This window comes from Marmota monax, unplaced genomic scaffold (genome assembly GCF_021218885.2).
Source record: "Marmota monax isolate L192 unplaced genomic scaffold, Marmota_monax_Labrador192_F-V1.1 WCK01_AAM20220418_F8-fsc00024, whole genome shotgun sequence".
Classification (NCBI taxonomy): domain Eukaryota; kingdom Metazoa; phylum Chordata; class Mammalia; order Rodentia; family Sciuridae; genus Marmota; species Marmota monax.
Genome location: NW_026695224.1, coordinates 25,103,500 through 25,124,598, shown reverse-complemented (window position 1 = coordinate 25,124,598; position 21,099 = coordinate 25,103,500). Strand labels below are relative to the sequence as shown.

The 21,099-nt window shown below is 38.9% G+C and overlaps 1 protein-coding gene across 4 annotated transcripts in view; it reads right to left on the bottom strand.

The window, feature by feature from the left end:
* Pdpr (pyruvate dehydrogenase phosphatase regulatory subunit) overlaps positions 1-21,099 on the bottom strand; it is a 62,726-nt gene that overhangs the window by 18,945 nt on the left and 22,682 nt on the right. For 2 of the 4 annotated variants that reach the window (XM_046434925.2, XM_046434923.2), the window contains exons 2-9: positions 16,588-16,872; positions 12,053-12,186; positions 7,499-7,580; positions 7,242-7,405; positions 6,024-6,145; positions 5,126-5,243; positions 4,258-4,407; positions 2,688-2,880 (exon numbers count right to left, since the gene is read on the bottom strand). In XM_046434925.2, coding sequence (XP_046290881.1) covers positions 2,688-2,880; positions 4,258-4,407; positions 5,126-5,243; positions 6,024-6,145; positions 7,242-7,405; positions 7,499-7,580; positions 12,053-12,186; positions 16,588-16,811 — 1,187 coding nt within the window. In that variant the 5' untranslated portion in view covers positions 16,812-16,872. Of the gene's footprint in view, positions 1-2,687; positions 2,881-4,257; positions 4,408-5,125; positions 5,244-6,023; positions 6,146-7,241; positions 7,406-7,498; positions 7,581-12,052; positions 12,187-16,587; positions 16,896-21,099 lie in introns of those variants that run through there. The other 2 variants (XM_046434924.2, XM_046434926.2) reach the window with 2 other exon arrangements.

The window sequence follows — 21,099 nt, the reverse complement described above, 5'->3', positions numbered from 1 at the left end:
AATTGACTGATTATGTTATCAAGGCTTTCAGTCCACAGCAGATTGTTAGAGTTAAGTTTTGGGGGAGTTCAAAAGTTGTATCCAGAGTTTGATTAGTAGTGGAAGCAGAAAGTGGAGCCTAGCATGCCCTGAGCATCCTGCTACCACTAGCCTAGTCATCCTCACTCAAGGGGAGCTGCCACAGCAGGCCATCACTGTACTAGTGAGCAGGAGACTGAGATTCATTAGCCACTTGCTGCTCACGCCAAGCCCAGTGCTGGGAGCAATGGCCGGGGTGGCCTCACATTTATTGCCTGTGGGTAGAAACTAAAAAGATCATCACAAAATTTTTGGAGCAGTAGAACAGTTCAATTTAAGAAAAGGATATGGGGCTGGGGATATAGCTCAGTTGGTAGAGTGCTTGCCTAGCATGCACAAGACCCTGGGTTCAATCCCCAGCACCACAAAAAATAAATAAATAAGATAGAATAAAATAAAATAAATGGATATGGTTTCATCAGTGGGAATGATACCAAGGGAGATATATTTGAAGGCCAGCTTGTCATGTAAAAACCCCAGAAGTCCTTTAATGATAAAGAGGATAGAAAGACTGGAGTTTGATGTAGAAAAAGAAAAGGAGGTAGAAGCAGCAAATGTGTCAGGATCTGGTAGAGTTCCAGTTCAAGGCAGAAAATATGCAATAGACCATAATCACTTTAGATGTGATTTACATCATAGGGGATCATCCATGCAGTCACCAAAATTACCAGAATAGACTGGGGGAAAGGCTGAGGGGTCAGAACTGATCTCCAAAGAGAAAAAGCACCCCCTCCCCTACCTACTGCGGAGACACCACAGATGTGAACCACAGAACCAACCGTGCAGGGAGATGTGATACAGGGTGCTGATGCTGACAACCATGGTGCAGGGAAGGTGGACCAGTGAGAAATGATGTGTATGGGCTTAAAGACCATGATTCCTAGAGAAGATGGCAACAAAGATAAAATCAAAGAGACTTGAGGTCAGCAGCCATCTCAATCTTAGTAGAGCCGCAACTTCAGTTACCCTGCAGATGCCCAGAAAAACCTAAACCATAGGATAGCACAGTGCCAGAGGCAGCCTCTCCATCAGCTTAGACTTCATGGGCTCCCAAGGCTGAGCAGGGTAGGGCTAGGTAAATGCCACCTTACCATCTTCACCATCTAGTCATCCAAAAAGAAAAAATAAATACGAAATGAACAGAAGTTCAGAAGTGAAGACCTGAAGTGCTTGCTTTTTTATCCACTAATGAGATAATTAGAACCATGTGCATTATCTATGCAGCATGGGAGTTTTTGTTATTTTTAATAATTGATACTCTCTGCTGATAACAAATTTGAGATTTTTTTGTTTTTTAAAAAGCCTGTTTGTTCTCAATACACCTGTATAAGCTTTTAAATGCTTTTGTATCTGGTCAGGTTGAAATTTTTAAGAACTCCATTTATAATTTATAATAAACAATTTACAGAATTTTTTTTTTTTTTGGTGCTAGAGATTGAACTCAGGGTCTCATACTAAGGATACACCCAGTCCCTTATGAACTGATATTTCTTTAAAAAAAAAAAAAAAAAAAGCTAATACTTGCAAGCACCTATTAATAAAGGTCTTAAATCACTTTAAAACAAAATTTATAAGGAAGCTGAGTACACTGACACATTCCTATAAATCCCAGCTATTCAGCAGTAGAAGGATCTTAAAAAGTCAAGGCCAGCCTGGGCAACTCAGTGAGACTCTGTCTCAAAAATAAAATTTTGGGGACGGGGATGTGGTTGTGGTAGAGCACTTGCCTAGCATGTGTGAGGCCCTTGGTTTGGTCCCCAGTGCTGCAAAAATAAATAAATAAATAAATGAAAACTAAAATTTAAAAAAGGATTGGGGATGTAGCTCAGAGACAGAGCACTTATGTAACATGCATGAGGTCCTGGGTTCAGTCCCCAGTACTGTAAAATAATTGAATGAATAAGTTATAAGCAGATGTTTCAACTATGCAGTTAACCTCTAAATTGTTCAAGGGTCAACTATACAAATAAAAATTATCACCTTAAACTACTTTTACGTGTGTAGTATTAAGTACATGCACATCATCCATCTCTAGAACTCACTCTTCATCGTGCAGACCTGAACACTATACCTGTTAAACAGTAACTTCCTCTACCCTTGCAACCACTACTGTGCTGTTTGTCTACAGATGTGACCATTCCAGGTTCCTCACATAAGTGGAATTGTACAGTATTTACATCCCTTTGTAATTTACTGATTTTTACTAATACCTACTTTTTAAATAATAACATGTCACACAGCTTGATCACCTACCACACTCACAACACACTTGGCTACTTCTAAACTCAAATATACACTTTGAAGGGCCATACTTGTTATGACTGGAAAAAGTACAAAAAAAAAAAAAAACCCACACAAGTTCTATGGCTAACTTCAAAAAAGAAGTTCGCAAAATATTTTTCAAAATGACACTTCTAGAATATGGGGAGAGCCTCCCATGGTGAATTCTTTGTAGGAGACAATTCTCCAATTATATGTATGTTAATCTTATCATTATCTTTAGCATCTCAGATTAAAAATATTACATAACATCCTAGCAAGTAATCCTAGAAGGGAAAAAGCCCAGCAAGCTGACATGTATTCATAACTGACTCTGCGTGAAGACTTACTTTCCAGCTCCTCCACCAAACGACAGGCCAGCAGAGTTCATCCCTGCCAGGACAAAGTAGCCCTGTACTACAGGAGACTCGCCCATGATGCACCTCATGTCTGGTGTGAAGGTCTCAGGGCAGTTCACCAACTTCATGATCTCCAGAGTCTCCAATTCTGGCATTCTGCGCAGGAGGGAACTCAACAGGGGCTCTGAGCAATAAAAACAAACCCAAATAGAGTTTACCTTTAGGGAATCTAAAAACTTTCAAATCTTATATATACATATACATATACAAATACATATATTTTTAAAAAAAATTTTAGACAACCTTTATTTTGTTCATTTATTTATATGTGATACTGAGAATCAAACCAGTGCCTCACACATGCTAGGCAAGTGCTTACCACTGAGCTATAGCCCCAGCTCCAATATATATAGGGAGATTTTTTTAAACTACTACTCCTTTCAGAAAACTTCTCAGGAGGGATTTTTCTAAGAGCCAAGCGGGCTATTTATCAGAAATCAGAAAGCTTGGTGGAATTACAGGACACACCTGCAAAATGCTTGGCATAAAGACAGAAAAAACACACTCTAGAAAGGAAGAGAGCTACTGAATGGCATAATACATGTGGCCACAGAGAGTAATGGAATGAGCCAGTATTGAGTGGAAAAACTCTTTAAGTGGTGCCCAAAGAGATTTCAATGAAAGACAATGTTTTCCTTTGTTGGAATAGCTCCAAGACAGATCCTTACCCATTTTTAATAATGAATCTGTCATCTGGCCATAATTCCTTGGGACAATGGTAATAGATGAATCCAGGGTAGAGTTGCTTGGGTTCGTGGGGGTGGTGGTGGGGGGGCAGTGTTCGTCATATTACTTTAAATACTTTGAAAAGTTTCAAACTTCCCATAAGAAGTTTATTTTTAAAAGAAAGTTCACACAGTGCTGGGAGAGTGTATACCAAGTATGTTCAAGGCCCCGAGTCCAATCCACCACCCATTAAAAAAAAAAAGGCCTTCAAGAATGAAAGCGGGGCTGGGGATGTGGCTTAAGCAGTAGCGTGCTCGCCTGGCATGCGTGCGGCCCAGGTTCAATCCTCAGCACCACATACAAACAAAGATGTTGTGTCTGCCGAAAAACTAAAAAATAAATATTAAAAAAAAAAAAAAGAATGAAAGGGAAATGCATCAGATATACTTTCCTATTTCTTGAATTTGGAACCATGTAACTATTAATTATTGAATAAATAAAATTAAGAGACCACATAATAAAACAATTCTGCTTTTTAAAAAGTTCTTCAGTTTTATATAAAATATGACCAAAAGGCAGTCTCCTAGCCCAAAATTTCTGCAATGATTTAGGGGAAAAAATAATAAACCAAATTTGTTAACCAAGATGTTAGTTCCCTAAACTTCCTAACCAGTAACTGCATCCCTACACTAGGCAAACTATGGAGAATGTTTTGGTGACTACTATTGTACTATTCCTGAAATGCTTTGAGAAATATAACACCTTTGGAAAAAAAATAAAAGTAGAACATCTTAGACAAATAGATGGTATTATCAATACAATGTAATTCACACACCAAAATGATCCCAATCTTCCTGCAGATTCTGAATTTCCAGCTGGTTCTTGCCCTCAGTGAAAATAGGTTTTGGGTTCTTTTCAAAGCCCCCAGACAAGATGCCACCCTGCCAGTTCCGAATATAAATTCTTCCATCAGCATCAACAATAGCTGGGAAGGAAAATGACAAGGGAGTGGGGAGTAGGAAAAACAAACAAACAAACAAGATTTTAGAGGCAAGTCAGCTTTCTAAATGGACATAAAAGAAACAAAATACCCATGAATGGATTTATTAAGGAAATGGCATCCAATACACATAGGCATCAGTCAGCTTAAAAATACCTTTGGAGTTCATGGGGGAGGATCTTCCCAGCAGATTTACAGAGGAGACGGTTTCTCTGATTATCCCTAACTTTAGCAGGAAAAGTCTAGAAGCTTTGCAAAGTCTCACAATCAAACTACATGACTGCCATGTGCCAAGCAAAAGTCTAACAGAAAGGGGACTGCAGAGCTTGAAAACAATATCGAAACCCTCTCCTAGAGTACCTGGAGCCAATATACCACCCAAGTTTATGGTTTACCTGTAACATTTCTACAATTGGTAGCATTCAAATTAAAAACTGAAAGTTACATTCCAAATATTCTCAATTACCTCTTTTTGGGACTAAAGTTAAGCTTGCAAAAACAAAAAATTGCTTGATGACATGCCCATTTGACTATCCTTTCATAAAGAAATACCACAGAAAAGTTAGAATTGAGTCTACCTCCCTGTAACATGCTGCAGAAGATAAAAGACTCAGGTACAATCTGTCCTTTTCAGAAAGTCTTCCTTTTCAGAGGACAGGATACTGGCAAGTAGATAAGATTGTAAAAAAGTACAAGTCCTCACTTGGTGTGTTGCTCTGCAGAGGGGTCTCCAAGGGGCGAGTCAGAAGGTAGAAGTGTTCGCAGGCATGTAACGGGATACTAACCGGCTCCTCGTTGGACAGACCCAGCTCGTATGCCCACTACAAATGGACAGATTTATTTGTTGGTGGGAAGAGGAACAGAAACACAAATGAGCAAGTTAAGCCTCTTGAAAAGAAATTAATTTCAAGTGGCTTCTGTGTGCTCTTGCTAGAGTGACAGGTGTGGGAAGCCAAGTTTCAGCCTGCTTTAATTAGTTCAAGTATTTGGATGGGGAGCAACACTATTATATTTTTTAAACATAAAAATAACCTTTTAATCAAAGGACAATGGATTTACCAATCAAGACAGCAGAAGCCCTTTTAATAAAATGCCTGGCCTCAACTAATAACTCCAGATACCAATCATTAAGTAAACTTCATAAAGCAAGGAGTATTTCCTAGATCACCTTAAGACTGCAGAGTAGAAGGAAAGGTACCAATTTGCCTCAGAAGTAGAAGGAGCTTAGTGTTCAAACATGGTCCTAATACAATAAAATAGCCTAATATTTTATCTGCTAGGTTGTAGAATGAAATTTAACATTATGGAAATACCCAAAAACAAGGATTCATGTCAATGTCTAACTATTTGCTGGCATTCCTGACCAGATGGCACCAAATAACCTGGTGCAGAAGGAGGAAAAGGTCACAGATGCTTCTATTTGAGGAATAAGTATAATTTTCTGATTCAGATAAAAGAATTCTGATTTTTTCAGTCCAAACAAGAAATAGTATAGTACCTAACTTCTCTTTAGTCATTCACAGTATTAATCTTAATGCTCTACACCAAAAATATCCAAATTAAATAAGAAAATCATCTGCTCAATATTGTTGCTAACCTACCTGACCAGCACAGTTGACAAAATACTGGCATTCAATCTGTCCTTTATCTGTTTCCACACCAGTAACTTGGCCTTTTTTGACCATTATATGAAGAATAGTTGTCCGGTCATAAATCTGAACACCTGTGCCAAAATAAAGAAAGAGCTGGTATATCATCTGATGTTCCAGAATGTAACATCTGCAGCAGATTCTCCACCCCAAAGAATAACTGAATAAGTAGGTCAGTGCTCTAATATAAGAAATAAAAACCCTTAGGAACGACATCTTGAGACTATGTAATGGGCCTTGCTCAAGACTGAAAATAGCTGATCAATTTAAAAACAGAGTCTAGTACATATTAGTTGAAAATATGGAGCAGGGATGAAAGAGTTCAAATAGGGCATCTTTTTTTTTTTTTTTAAGTTATGATTTTTTTATATCTTTATTTATTTTTATGTGGTGCTGAGGATCAAACCCAGGGTCTCACACATGCAAGGCGAGCACTCTACCACTGAGCCACAACTCCAGCCCAAATAGGGCATCTTAAATCCCAATCTACCCACATCATGATCAGTTCACCTAAAGTATATAACACCCTGGATACTACTCTTCCCATCATACATCTGAACTCCAGATCATGATTTAAGCTGTGCATCCAATTTCCAAGGCTAACCTTAGAGCTTCTTAAGTCCTGGAGGAAGGGGAATTCCCCTAAGTCTGAAATGCACTCATCAGCAATAAAAAGCAGTTATTTGGGGCTGGGGATGTGGCTCAAGTGGTAGCGTGCTCTCCTGGCATATGTGAGGTACTGGGATCAATTCTCACCACCTCATAAAAATAATAATAATAAAAAAAAACCAAAACAGTAGTTACTTGAAATTTTTAACATGAAAAATGTGGCCCAGGCTGGGTGAGTAGTTCAGTAGTAGTAGAATGCTTATCCAGGATGTGCAAGGCCCTGGGTTTAATCCCCATTACCAAGGGTGGTGGGTGAGTGGGAGCTCGATATGACCCTGAGAAAAAATACTTATCAACGGATACTAAAAAAAAAAAAAAAAAAAAAAAATTACTATATTTTTAAAACTCTTGAGATCCACTATTCAAAGGCAGGAAGATGAATACCCAATGAGGACACTTTTTCCAAATGTGAATTGGAATCATTGCCTCCTACCATAAGACACTTCTCAGGTAACTTCTTTCTCCCAAACCCATGTTAAGAAAACACAAAAACCTGCTCACCATTTTGGGAGGCAGCACTTGCCAGGGCAAGAGCCACATCAGCAGAGGACACCACAGCATCCTCAGGAACATGCATGGCCCCCACCAGGTCGTGCACATTGAGGAGAGGGTAAAGTTCAGCCACTTTCTTTGGGGAGATGATCTCTGAAGGGATGCCTGTAACACTGCCAATGAACACAAGGGGACAATGACATTCATGGGCTCTTTGCAGAGGTCAGTTTGGCAAAGTCAGGACAGGCTTCTAGCCTCTTACGTACTTCAAACTTGAGTTGATGCGCTTCAAGGAAATGAGCCGGTCCTGTGTTTGAGCCAGAAAGATTGAGCCTGTCCTTATGTAACCTGTAAGGAAACATCAGTCAAACTGAGACAGACCAGACCAAATGTAAAGAGGGCTTCACTGCATTATAGGTTAGATGTGTCCCAAATCCTAACAATGTCACTCAACATCCCTGGGTAAGCCAATTAGCTTCCTTTGAACTTTTAGTGAAAATTTAAAATACACCAGATGTATAAATATTCTCAGCTCATCATCTTCTGAGAAACAAACGAGGTCCTGATGTACATAAGATTGCTCATAATAGGCCGGGATGGTGGGGCATGCCTGTAATCCCAGTGGCTCAGGAGGCTAAGGCAGGAAGATCTTGAGTTCAAAGACAGTATCAGCAACTTAGCAAGGCCTAAGCAACTCAGTGAGACCCTGTCTCTACATAAAATACAAGAAGGGCTGTGTATGTGGCTCAGTGGTTAAGTGCCCCTAAGTTCGATACCCAGTACAAAAAAATAATGGCTCAAGAATCTTTTTTAGGCAAGATGTGACTTAGAATCCATCCTTTTTTTTTTTTTTCACTCCTAGGCAATTTCACCTTTCCTCTTCCTAGTCTTGGTCAGAGTATAATACTTGGCAAAAGCCACACATAACATTAGCTATCAGAGGGCAGGTCCTCCCTCTCCTTCCCTAGTACAAACAAACAATGGGCTTGTCACTTAAGCTCAGTCAACTGGACCCTCAGTTTGTAGCAAGTGGGTTAATGACTGGAGAGCTCTCATTTTAGGGGCAGCAGTGTCCTAGCCATTCCTATTCCTCACATCCTGGCCCCCCGGTTGCCTCCAGCTGGCAACCTCCTGCCAACTCTACAAGTGCCCAACATCCTTCCAACAAGCTCCATTTTTTCCTCAAGTTTAACAGTCATTTTGGAATCAATACACATGATATATTACTACTATTACACTTGAGTCAATGAAAATCCTAAAACACTTTCAGTTCTTGTGAAGGAAACAATGATCAGTCAGGTATCTTCAAAATTAGGATGTATAGGGGGCTGAGGTTGTGGCACAGCGGCAAAATGCTCGCCTAGCACGTGTGAGGTGCTGGGTTCGATTCTCTGTACCACATAAAAATAAATTAAAATAAAGGTATTCTGTCTAACTACAAAAAAAAATTTTTTTAAATAGAATGTATAGTCAGGATAATTTAAATAGTTCAAAATCTCTTGATATCATCAGATAAATATGCCCTACACTGACATGACAAGAAGATCCCAGTTTAAAGGATCTGACATTTCAGAGCCTGGTGATTAAAAATAGTAGATATACCAGCTTTGTGCAGTGATCTTGGCCAGTGATCTGTGGGCTAATCACACGCTGGATTTCACTTTAAGACAGATGAAGGGGTCAGCAACTATTTTGTAATCATTATGAAAGATTATTTAGAGGAAGGTACTACTTACTGAATATGCACAATAAAGCATGTTATACTATGTTAAATCACATTCCCAAAAATTACATTTTACTCCACCCATTAATAAGATTAAAATTTCATTATTTTCCTACAGAAGACTTTAAAGATTTTGACTAAAGGAATTCTGACATATAATTTGTGTTGTTAGATGTTAAAAGTCACGGGCTGGGGCTGGGGATGTGGCTCAAGCGGTAGCGCGCTCGCCTGGCATGCGTGCGGCCCGGGTTCGATACTCAGCACCACACACCAACAAAGATGTTGTGTCCGCCGAGAACTAAAAATAAAATAAAATTTTTTAAAAAAAATAAAATAAAATAAAAGTCACGGGCTGGGGTTGTGGCTCAGAGGTAGAGCACTTGCCTACCATGCATGAGACACTGAGTTTGATCCTCAGCACCACATAAAAATAAAAAAATGTTATAACTAAAAATAAATATTTAAAAAATGTTAAGAGTCATAAAATAGAATTCTTATAGATCAATAAAGAAACAAAGGAGGGCTGGGGATATGGCTCAAGCGGTAATGTACTCGCCTGGCATGCACGGGGCGCTGGGTTCAATCCTCAGCACCACATAAAAATAAAATAAAGATGTTGTGTCCACAAAAAACTGAAAAATAAATATTAAAAAACTCTCTCTTAAAAAAAAAAGGAAACAAAGGAGACATATAATATTAAAAGGCAATTCAAAGAAGAATTATAAATGGTCAGTAAACCTATGAAATGATTTTTAACTCAAAGAGATGTAAATAAGAATCCTGAAAGTTTTTTTTCCACCCCTCAGGATTAGCAAAAATAAATACCCAATGTTGAGAAGACTGTAAAGAAATAAGCACTCTCTCTTCTAAAAATCAAAGGGAGATCAGTAGAGAAAGGGACCAAAGGGTGGGAAGTGGGAAATGCTGGGGAGTGAAACTGGCCAAATTATATTGTTACATTATATGCACATACAAATATTTAACAACTCCCATCACTATGCACAACTATAATGCACCAATAAAAAGTGTGGAAAGAAAAAGAAATAAGCACTCTCATACACTGTTGGTGAGGGTATAACCCTTTAGGAGAATGATTAGGCAATAACCATCCAAATATAAAGTACCTATATCCTTTGTCCAACTTATGTCTTTTCTAGAAGGAATCTATTCTTTAGAATTAGGAGAAAATAAAGGTATTTGGACAAAAATCTTAACTGAACCATTATGCACAGTGGCAAAAAAGTAGGTAGGAGGGGCTGGTGTTGTGGCTGAGGGGTTAGAGTGCTTGCCTAGTACACGCGAGGCACTGGGTTTGATCCTCAGCACCACATAAAAATAAAATAGATATTGTGTCCACCCAAAACTAAAAAACAAATATTTTAAAAAAATAAAATAAAAAAATAAAAAGGTATTGTGTCCAACTACACTAAAAAAATATTTATTTAAAAAAAAAATGTGGGGGGACCTATAAATAGATGACAAGCTTTGAATGGCAGGTGCTATGGAACACTGCTCTGCAGTTAAAAAATGAAATAGGATTATGTGTTAATCTGGAAAACAGCCTAAAATGTACTTTTATTTAACTATTATTAAAAGTGGCTGGGGGCTGGGATTGTGGCTCAGCAGTGGAGCGCTCGCCTAGCACGGGCAGGACCTGGTTTTGATCCTCAGCACCACATAAAAATAAAGGCATTGTGTTGTGTCCATCTAACCTAAAAAATAAAATAAAAATTATTAAAAAAAAAAAAAGTGGCTGGGCGCAGTGGTGCACACCTGTAATCCCAGTGGATTGGGAGGCTGAGGTACAAAGATCTGAAGTTCAAAGCCAGACTCAGAAACTTAGTGAGGCCCTGAGCAACTCAGCAAGATCCTGTCTCAAAATCATAAAAAGGGCTTGGGATGTAGCTCAATGGTCAAGCGCCCCTGGGTTCAATCCCTTGTACATAAAAAAAAGTTACCATATTTGAGGAAATAAGAGAAACAATTTCAGATATAAAGTAAGTACAGAGAGGGACTGGGGTTGTGGCTCAGTGGTAGAGTGCTTGCCTTGCACGTGTAAGGCACTGGGTTCGATCCTCAGTACCACATAAAAATAAATAAATAAAGGTATTTTGTCCATCTACAACTAAAAAAATATTTTTTAAAAAAATATGGTACAGAGAGCACATGATGAATTGTTAAATACATGTATTAACAAAATGTCACATAAGAGGCTGGGGTTGTGGCTCAGTGGTAGAGCACTTGCCTAGCATGTGTGAGGCACTGGGTTCAATCTTCAACACCATATAAAAATAAACAAATACAATAAAGGTATTGTGTCCATCTATAAATGAAAAAAATATTTAAAAAATGTAATATAAAAGTTTTTAGAGAGATGAGGTCTAGGTAAGGTGAATGGTGTCTGAAATAGACACTTCATAAATTACTGATACATCCGGATTTTTCAGTAAGTAGGATTTGAATAGACTGAGAAAAGTTGATGGGCACTTACTTGTTAATTTTAAAGACATAAACCAATATATTAGGCCATGTGTGGGGGGACAACCCTTACAGATAAAGACTATAACTTGTCAGTTAAATTTCAGTTTGAGGGCTGGGGTTGTGGCTCAGTGGTAGAGCACTTGCCCAGCATGTGTGGGGTACTGGATTTGATTCTCAGCATTGCATAAATAAATAAAATAAAGGTCCATCAACAACTAAAAACATAAGTATAAAAAAATTTTTCAGTTTGGGTTGGGGTTGTGGCTCAGTGTTATTGTGCTCACCTAGCACATGTAAAGCACTGGGTTCGATTCTCAGCACCACATAAAACATAAATAAATAAAATAAAGGTGTTGTGTCCCTCCTACAGCTTAAAAAATTTTTTTTTTGTTTTTTTAAATTTCAGTTTAAAGCCAGGCGTGGAGGCACACACTTGTAATCTAGCAGCTCAACAAGTTATGTGACTTGCCCATGGTAACATTCCAGCTGGTGGCAGACTGTGGACTAAAACCCTAGTCTTAATTACCAAATCACCAAGCAAACCTGGTATAGGATCAGATACAGTAAAGACTTTTAGTCTAGAGACAGACCAGTAAATGGCAAATTACCTGCTTACCTGTTTGAATCCCTGTTTCTTGCTCTAACTGATGGTAGAGTCTGTTTGAATAGTCTGCCATCTTCTGTTCAATGGTCAACTGCCTGGCAGTGCTCAGGATGCCAGCACAGAACCTGGTGGAGCCAGCAGCCAACCTGCAAGACGGATGCAAAATGCTATTAGGCAGACTCACGTATCGGAGTATGTTCGAGAACCCTCATTATAATATTGTTTGTAATATCAAAAAATGCAAATACGGTTTAAAATTTTGGAGATCACCAAATCTATCTGGGGTGGGAGTTCCATCTCTCCCAAGATAGAACTCCTTGAGTACCCCTGATAATCGCTCTCGCCTTAGGGAGAATGTCAGAAATATAATTTTAAGAATAAGGGATAGGCTGGTGGCTCAGTGGGGTTGTGGCTCAGCACAGCACTTGCCTAGCATGTTTTTTTTTCTCAGCACCACATATAAACAAGTGAATAAAATAAAGAGCCATCAACAACAAAAATATATACAATTAAAAAAGAGAGTGGACTGGGACTGTGGTTCAGCAGTAGAGAGAATGCCTAGCATGTGAGAGTCCCTGGGTTCGATCCTTAGCACCACATATAAATAAATAAAAATAAAGGCATTGTGTCCATCTACAACTACAAAAAGAATGAAAAGGGTTTTTTTAAAAAGATATTTTTTATGTGGTGCTAAGGATCAAATCCAGCACCTCACATGTGCTAGGCAAGCACTCTAAACTGATATGTGTGTGCATTTAAGCAAATAAGTAAACAAGGTAGAGGAAAAACTTTCCGACAGTAGAATGCCAACTAAAAGAAGAAGGATGAGGAAAGAAACCTCACCATTTGGCAAGCATCATGGTGGTGGGTGCAGTCAACTGCCAATGGAAGTTAAGCCTGGTAAGTGGAGGTATGACATTAAGATATTGGCAAAATCTCAGAATCCATCTCCCCAAAGGTTGCTAGCCCATTATAAGAGGGCAGAAGGGGCAGGGCACATTTGTAATCCCAGCTATTCAAAGTTCAAAGCTAGCCTAGGCAATTTTGTGAGATTATCTGAAAAACTGGAAGGTGGGGGAGGTGGGGAGGTAGCTCCATGGTAAGAGTGCTTGCCTAGTCTGATTCAATCTCCAACTCCAAAAAAAAAAAAAAAAAAAAAAAAAAAAAGTGGCTCCGACAGAGATACTCAGAGGACACTAACAAAACTGGGTGATCAGGATTATTCCCACCAGTAGTACATGCCAGCCATGCACCTCCTGGTGTGGTACACTGCAAAAAGCCTAGCACCATTTCTGTGGTCTTCCCACCTAAAATTTTTGGTCTCATTGTGGTGACAGATGTACAACTCTGTTAACAGACTAACAGCCAATGACCTATGCACTTGACAAGGATGACTGGTACGGAATGCAATACATTGTTCTTGAAAAACTGTGTGACCCGAGTTTGATCACAAGAAAACATTAGTTGAACCCAAACTGAGAATTATCCCACAGAGAGAAAGGCCTGTACTCCTTAAAACTGTCAAGGACACGGGAACAGGGAAGGGCTGAAGAACTGTGCCAGCAGAAGAGACATGACAACTGAACACAAGTTCCTGGAGAAAATACTGGACCAGAAAGGACAGAGAGACCTTATTGGAATGGTTTGCAAAATCTGAGTGAGGCTGATGAATCTGATAGTAGTGTTGTATTCATATTTTCCTGATATTCAGGTATGTAGGAGGTTGTACTTGTTTTTTGAGGAAAAAAACACCCTGAAATGCTTAGAGGTGCTGGGTTATCAGGTCTGCAACTTATGCTGAGATAGTTATAAAAAAGGGAATATATACACACACTCTCTCTCTCTCTCTCTCATGGCTATGTGTATACCCATCTACAAAGAACAGAACAGGTGATACAACAGGTACATTAGAATGTTGACAATGGGGGAACTTTGGTAAAAAAGATATGGATATTCTCTGTACTGTTCCTGAAGCTTTTTAGTGAATTAAGTCATTTCAAAATAAATTTGCTAGAAAATATTATTATTTAATGCAAATATGCCAATTATTACAGAATTTATAAAATATATAGAATTAAAATATACAATAACACAAAGGGCAAAAGGAGGTAAACAATTATACTGTTATGTCCAACAATACTCAAGTAGTGGTATAGTAGTACTTCATAATGGACAAATAAATTAAGAATACATAGGGCTGTAATGTTTCTCTGTTGAAACTAAGAATTTTATGATTAAAAAATGCTACTAGAGCTGGGACTGTGGGTCAGCGGTAAAGCGCTTGCCTTACACGGGCGGGACCCGGGTTCGATCCTCAGCACCACATAAAAATAAAGGCATTGTGTTGTGTCCATCTACACCTAAAAAATAAATATTTTTTTAAAATGCTACTAAAAACAAAACAAAACAAAAAACAGAATACATGGGGCTGTGGGTGTAGATCAGTGGTACAGCACTTGCCTACCATGCAGAAGGCCCTGTGTTAAATCACCAACACCACAAAAGGAGGAAAAAAGAATACATATTCTGATCTCTATAATCATTAAAAAATAATACAAAGGCAGGAGGGTTACAAGTTCAATAGCAGCCTGGTCAATATAGTGATACCTGTCAATAACAATAACAATGATGATGATGATGATGATGATGATACAGAGTAGCTTAAAAGTCCACAAAGATAGGGGCTGGGGGTGTGGCTCAGTGGTAAAGCACTTAACAGGTATGTATGAGGCACTGGCTTCAATTCTCGGCACCACAAAAAAATAAAGTAAAGGTCCATTGACAACTAAAAAACTATTGAAAAAAAAAAAGTCCACAGAGATAAAATAGAATACTAAAAATATGTGATTCATCTAAAGGAAGGCAAAAACTGAAAAAGAGGCAAAGCCCATAAAGAAAGCATATTTATTTTGGGGGAAGAAAGCAATAAAAATCTAGCTAAAAGATAACTGTTTACCTAATGTAATTTACACTATTTTACAAGCACAAATTTTTGTTGAAGTCTAAAATGTTACAGAAAACTCAAAACTGTCAAGGTCACCAAAAACAAGGAAAGTCCAAGAAACTGTCACAGCTCTTAGGAGTCTGAGAAGACATGATGACTGGGAGAAATGGATCCTGGGTGGGATCCTAGAATAGAAAAAGGATATTAGGAGAAAAGTGAACAAAAATAAATAAAGAATGAGCTTTTGTTAATACTAATGCATGAGTTCTGATTTGGTAATTGTAATAACGTAAGATGTTAGGTGAGAATGGATGTAGGGAGGATGGGGTTATAGCTCAGTGGTAGAGGGTTTGCCTAGCATGTATGAGACTGAGTTCAACTCTCAGCACCACACATAAATACATCAATTAAAAGTCCATTGACAACTAAATAATTAAAAATAATAAATAAATTTAAAAATTAAGGGCTGGGGTTATGGCTCAGCAGTAGAGTGCTCGTCTCACACGCATGGGACCTGGGTTCGATCCTCAGCACCATGTAAAAAATAAATGAGTGAAATAAAGGTATTGTGTCCAACTATAAATTAAATATTTTTTTAAAAAAATTAAAAATAATTAAAGAAAGTGCACAGGGTATATGGGAATTTTCTAATAACCGTCAGTTTTTCTGTACATCTAAAGCTGTTCAAAAGTAAGCTAATTAGGACTGGGGCTCAGTGGTAGAGCATTTGCCTAGCATGTGTAAAGCACTGGGTTCAATCCTTAGCACCACATAAAAATAAATAAATAAGGGTATTGTGTCCATCTATGATTTTTCTAAATATTTATTTTCCAGTTGTAGTTGAATACAATACCTTTATTTTATTTATGTATTTATTTTTATGTGGTGCTGAGGATCAAACCCAGGGCCTCACACGTGCGAGGCGAGTGCTCTACTGCTGAGCCACAACCCCAGCCCATGTCCATCTGTAATTAAAAATATATATATTTTCAAAAAATAAGGGCTGGGATGTAGCTCAGTGGCAAAGCATCTGCCTTGCATGATATAAATAAATAAATAAATAAAAGAAAATCAATAATGGAGATATAGGCAGAATGCAATCACTTTTATCTCAGTTCAAAGTCACAGGACTTAAACTACTGGGTGACAACAAAGAGAATGAGATAAAATGTGTTGTAAACACATACATCCTTTTTTTTTTTTTTTTTTTTTTCAGTACTAGGGACTAAGCCCAGGGTGCTCTACCACTGACTACATCCCCAGCCCTTTTTGTTATTTGTTTCTGAGACAGTATCTCAGAACTCCAACTTGCAATCCTTCTGTCTCATACTACCAAGTAACTGAGATTACAGGTATGCACGTGTAATCTCTATATAAATCCTTTTAAGATACTTGTTTTGTTGAAATCTACTACCTTTCTAAAAACCCAAACATTAGTATCACTAAACAAAGTGCAGAAGATTTCACCTCAGTTCTTCTCATGACACTGAGCAATGTTTGGGTTAACTATTGGTGGGACATTATTGTGGAGAAGAAAGGGAATGAGGGAGTCCCTTACCATTAGTACAGCACAGCCACAAGCTGAGTCCCATTTGATCCTTACCTGCCCTGCTCCAAAAGGACAATATCTGTCCACCCCATCTTGGAGAGGTGATAGGCCACAGATGTGCCCATGATTCCACCCCCACAGATGACAACCTGGGCCTGGGCAGGCAGGGTGATAGAATGTGCCTCAGCAGTTGATGTGTTGCTTCTCGCCAAGGACCAGTTCTGCCATCCTGGGCTGGTTCTTCGTCTTCGGGCAATTGATAACAACCGGTAAAACATTATGTCTGTCACCAACCAGGAACTATGTTCTTGCTAGCTAAGGCAATCCCAGGAATTCAAACTAGACAGAGAGAAAAGCAAGCATATTTCATTACATTTAACTCAATGCATAGAACAAATGAGAAAATTATTTAACAAAGAATAGTAATAATTCATTTGACATATTTGAGGACCTGAGTTTCAGACACTTTGCTAAGTATAGATATAGAAGTGAACAAGAATAAGGAAGCCTCTGCCTTTATAAAAGTTACATTTGAGGGGCTAGGGCTGTGGCTCAGTGGTAGAGAGCTTGCCTAGCAAGTGTGAGGCACTGGGTTCAATCCTCAGCACCACATAAAAATAAAGGTATTGTGTCCATCTACAATTAAAAATATATTTTTTAAAAAAGTTATATTTGAGAGTTTGTGTGAATTAGTGAGAGGCAACCAATATACAAAAAAAAGTAAAAAACGTTAATGTAATAGAGTAATAACTAGGGGCATATTTAAAGTAGGATGGTTAGAAAAGGTCTTCAAAGAAGTGACATTTGAAAAGAGACCTGACAGATGAGAAGGAACCAACCATATGAGTGTTTACACAGAAAAACAAGCATGTATAAAGGTCCTGAGGTGGGGAAGGGAGGGGGTATGGAGTTATAAATGATGGTAGAATGTGAAGATCATTATTATCCAAAGTACATGTATAAAGACACAAATTGGTATGAATATATTTTGTATACAACCAGAGATATGAAAAATTGTGCTCTATATGTGTAATAAGAATTGTAATGCATTCTGCTGTCATATATTTAAAAAATGAAGTAATTGGGGAAAAAGAAATTTATTGCTGCTGTTTTGTATATATTATCATGAATATCAGTTTAAGAAATGTAAATAATATTCCTAATTAGAATAAAATACACTCCATGCTTGTATAATTTTATCAAAATGGACTCTACCGTCATGTATAACTAAAAAGAACCAATAAAAAAGTATGCAAATGGGGCTGGGGATGTGGCTCAAGCGGTAGCACGCTTGCCTGGCATGCATGTGGCCCGGGTTCGATCCTCAGCACCACATACAAACAAAGATGTTGTGTCTGCCAAAAACTAAAAAAATAAATAAATATTTAAAAAATTTTCTCTCTCTCTAAAAAAAAAAAGTATGCAAATAAAAAAATAAAAATAATTTAAAAAAAGGTCCTGAGGTAAGACAGACTTGGATGAGACCAATAACAGAAGTCAGCATGTCTGCAGCATGTTAAAAGGAAAACAATCCAGATAAATCTGGAGATAAAGGCAGAAACAACCATCATGAGGAGATAGAATTTTATTCTAAGTGTAAAGAAAACTCACTGAACGAGGGGAGTGGAATAACCTGCTACATTTTTCACAGGTCAGTCTGGCTCCATGGTAGGGTGGATGGTAGAATGAGAAAAGTAGAGAATTAGGAAGCTACTGCAGTAGTCCAAAGAAGGGTAGGTAGCATGGCTTACACTACATAGTGGCAGTCAGAGAAAGTTTCTGAAATGAGAGAACTTATGTGCTAACGAAGTGAATATCAAAGTTGGAAAAAGGAGTAAAAAGGGATGATAGCTAAGATTCTGGGATAATCAACTAGTGCCAGTTAGTGTGAAAGACTAGGAATGAGGAAGGAAGGAAGGAAAGAAGTGAGGAAAGACAATGAGCGAAAGGGTAGGCATAGAGGAATGGACAACTAAATGTTACTCACTTAGAAATGCCAAGCAACAGCTGGATATATAAGATGGCAACATGGTAAAGAGTTAGGGGTGTCCTTACCCTTAAATACAATGCTTAAAACCCTGTCATTTAGAGAGGAAGGAGAAGAGCACCCGAGGTTCCCCAGTATTTACAGACTGGAACAAGAAGGGAAGGACAAGCGATAAGAACAGAATACTGTGGTGGACTTAAAGAGAGCATCCAGATAAAAAGAGAACTGGCTACAGAGATGGAGAAAGAGTAGTCAGTGCACAGAGAAAAGCCAGGCAGAGGCATGTCACAGATGCCAAGAGAAGAAAGTGTTTCAAGAAGAGGTTAACTGCAGAGGCTGGGGATATAGCTCAGTGGTACAGCACTTGCCTGGCATGCATGAGGCCCTGGGTTTGATCCCCAATGCCACAAAAAAAAGGGGAGGTGAGGTGGTGTTAACTGCAGATGGTGTTGAACAATCTGGCAAGACAACCACGTGTCCAAAGGGATGCGAAAACATAAAGGCTTTGATATCCTCAAAAAGGAAACATCTTCAAGTATTAGGGATAAAACAAAATAGAGCAAATTGAAGAGTAGACAAGACAAGGGAGTAGACAACTCCATTACATTTTACTCTGAAAGGGAGTAGAAAAATGAGACAGCAGAGAAAAATGTGGGGTAAAGCAAAGTTGTTTGCTTTTTAAAAGATGGGAGATATTAAAAGAATGTTTTCTTCTGGTAGGAATGGCCCAGCAGAAGGGAAAGGGGCCAATATCAAAGAATGGAATCCTTCAGAAGGAAAGAAGAGACGAGCCCCAGAGTCCAAGAGAAGGATAGCAGGCCTCAAGCTTCCATAGGTGGTCTGGTGGAGATTTAAGTATCAGATATCTTTCCCTGGGAAGGAGAGGATTGTCAGTCATGTAGGCTTATCATTTACACACCCAAGTCACAGTTGGTAAGCAAGCAAACATTTCTACAAGACAACAAATATAATAGGTTAGAAAAGGAAAAAGGTATAGGCTAGCAGCACTAGCCGAAATAGAAACTAGACTAGGAAGGTAAGAGGTGAGCTGAGTCTTGGGGGGGGGGGGGGGGGGGAGTAAATTTTGGACAGAGACAAAGTGATGGGAAACACAAAAGAGAAAGGATAAAATAAATATGACCATGATATCTGCTTGGGAGCACAGTAAGGAACCCGGCACAAAGCCAAAAAAAATCTATAATGAACGCTGGGAAGTAGGAACTGAAGTAGAGCCAGACCATAGAGACTAATACTTGGTCTGATGTGGTCAGTTATACAATGAGTTACTATAGGCTGAATGTGACAAAGACGGGATTTTAATAAAATTTAGCAGCAAAACAGAGGACGGCTTTAAGAAACATAAGACCGATCTACTAGCAGACTATACTAGCATTAAAGTACAAGAAGATTGAGGCTGAAGACACCGGGAGTAGTAAACATGGGCATCAGGGCAGCACATTGACAATAAAGCCACTACCACCTCCACTATCAGCATAATGACCCACAGGTGGCTCCCCATAAGTCCATGCTGTCATCAGAGAGGATTCAGATCTGCAATCAATGCAGGCGCAAACTGCATGGCAAGAGAAACCTCATACAAGTGGAGACTGATTATCATGGCCACCTTGTGGTTGCCACCATGCCTCACCTTCCTGGTCGTTGGTATCTATAAGCTTCTCCACACAACTAGTCTTTCTATAATCTCATATAAATGTAGCCAATTTCTCTTCATGGCCCACGCCCCCTGCAGACTTCTCTACTGTACCCTACAGACTACCATTCCCACAACAAATACCCACCCTTCCCAAGGGAAATGCAGCCTTCATAGGGGAACTGCCACGCCACACAACCCTGGGCCACCCACCTAACTGGCTATCCTCCTAAATTCCCAACCATTACCATCTAGTCATGCTCAAAAAGCCCCCACTCCTTCAGACTAAGGCTAGCAGGCACCCCAACAGGTCAAGGCTCCCCCACAGACAGGTTCTGAATCCATAGCATGCTCCTCTGTCACTTTCCACCCACCTCCTTTCTTCCCTCCCTCTAAGAGCCTGTCTCAGCTCCTTCCTACCTTTACCTGCAACTCTCTGCTGGTTCACAGTGCATCTCTCCACTAGAGTCCCATCCACCTCCGCCTTCCTTTTCTGCACCCCAACCCCATCAACTGTCCTCTCTTCACTTCACGTACCTGTGTTGTTTCTGTGCCACCTGGCTCTTTCTCAGCATTTTAATATGCTCAAGTCTCTCTCAGGTGATTTAAGACATGAAATAAAAACTCCACAACTTTCTTCAATTAGCTTTTCTTTTTCCTCTTTGTGATACTGGGGATTAAACCCAAGGGCACTCTATAACAAAGCCAAATCTCCATCCCTTTTCATTTTATTTTTTTATGATTTTATTTATTTATTTATTTTCATTACAATTCCTTTTTATTTTTTGAAGACAGGGTCTCACGAGGTTCCTGCCTTATCCTCCCTGAGATTATAGGCATGTACCACTGCACCTGGAGTGATTTAGAATTTTTTAAATTAAAAGATGCTAATTGAGCTAGATTGTAAGTTCAAGGCCAGCCTTAGCAA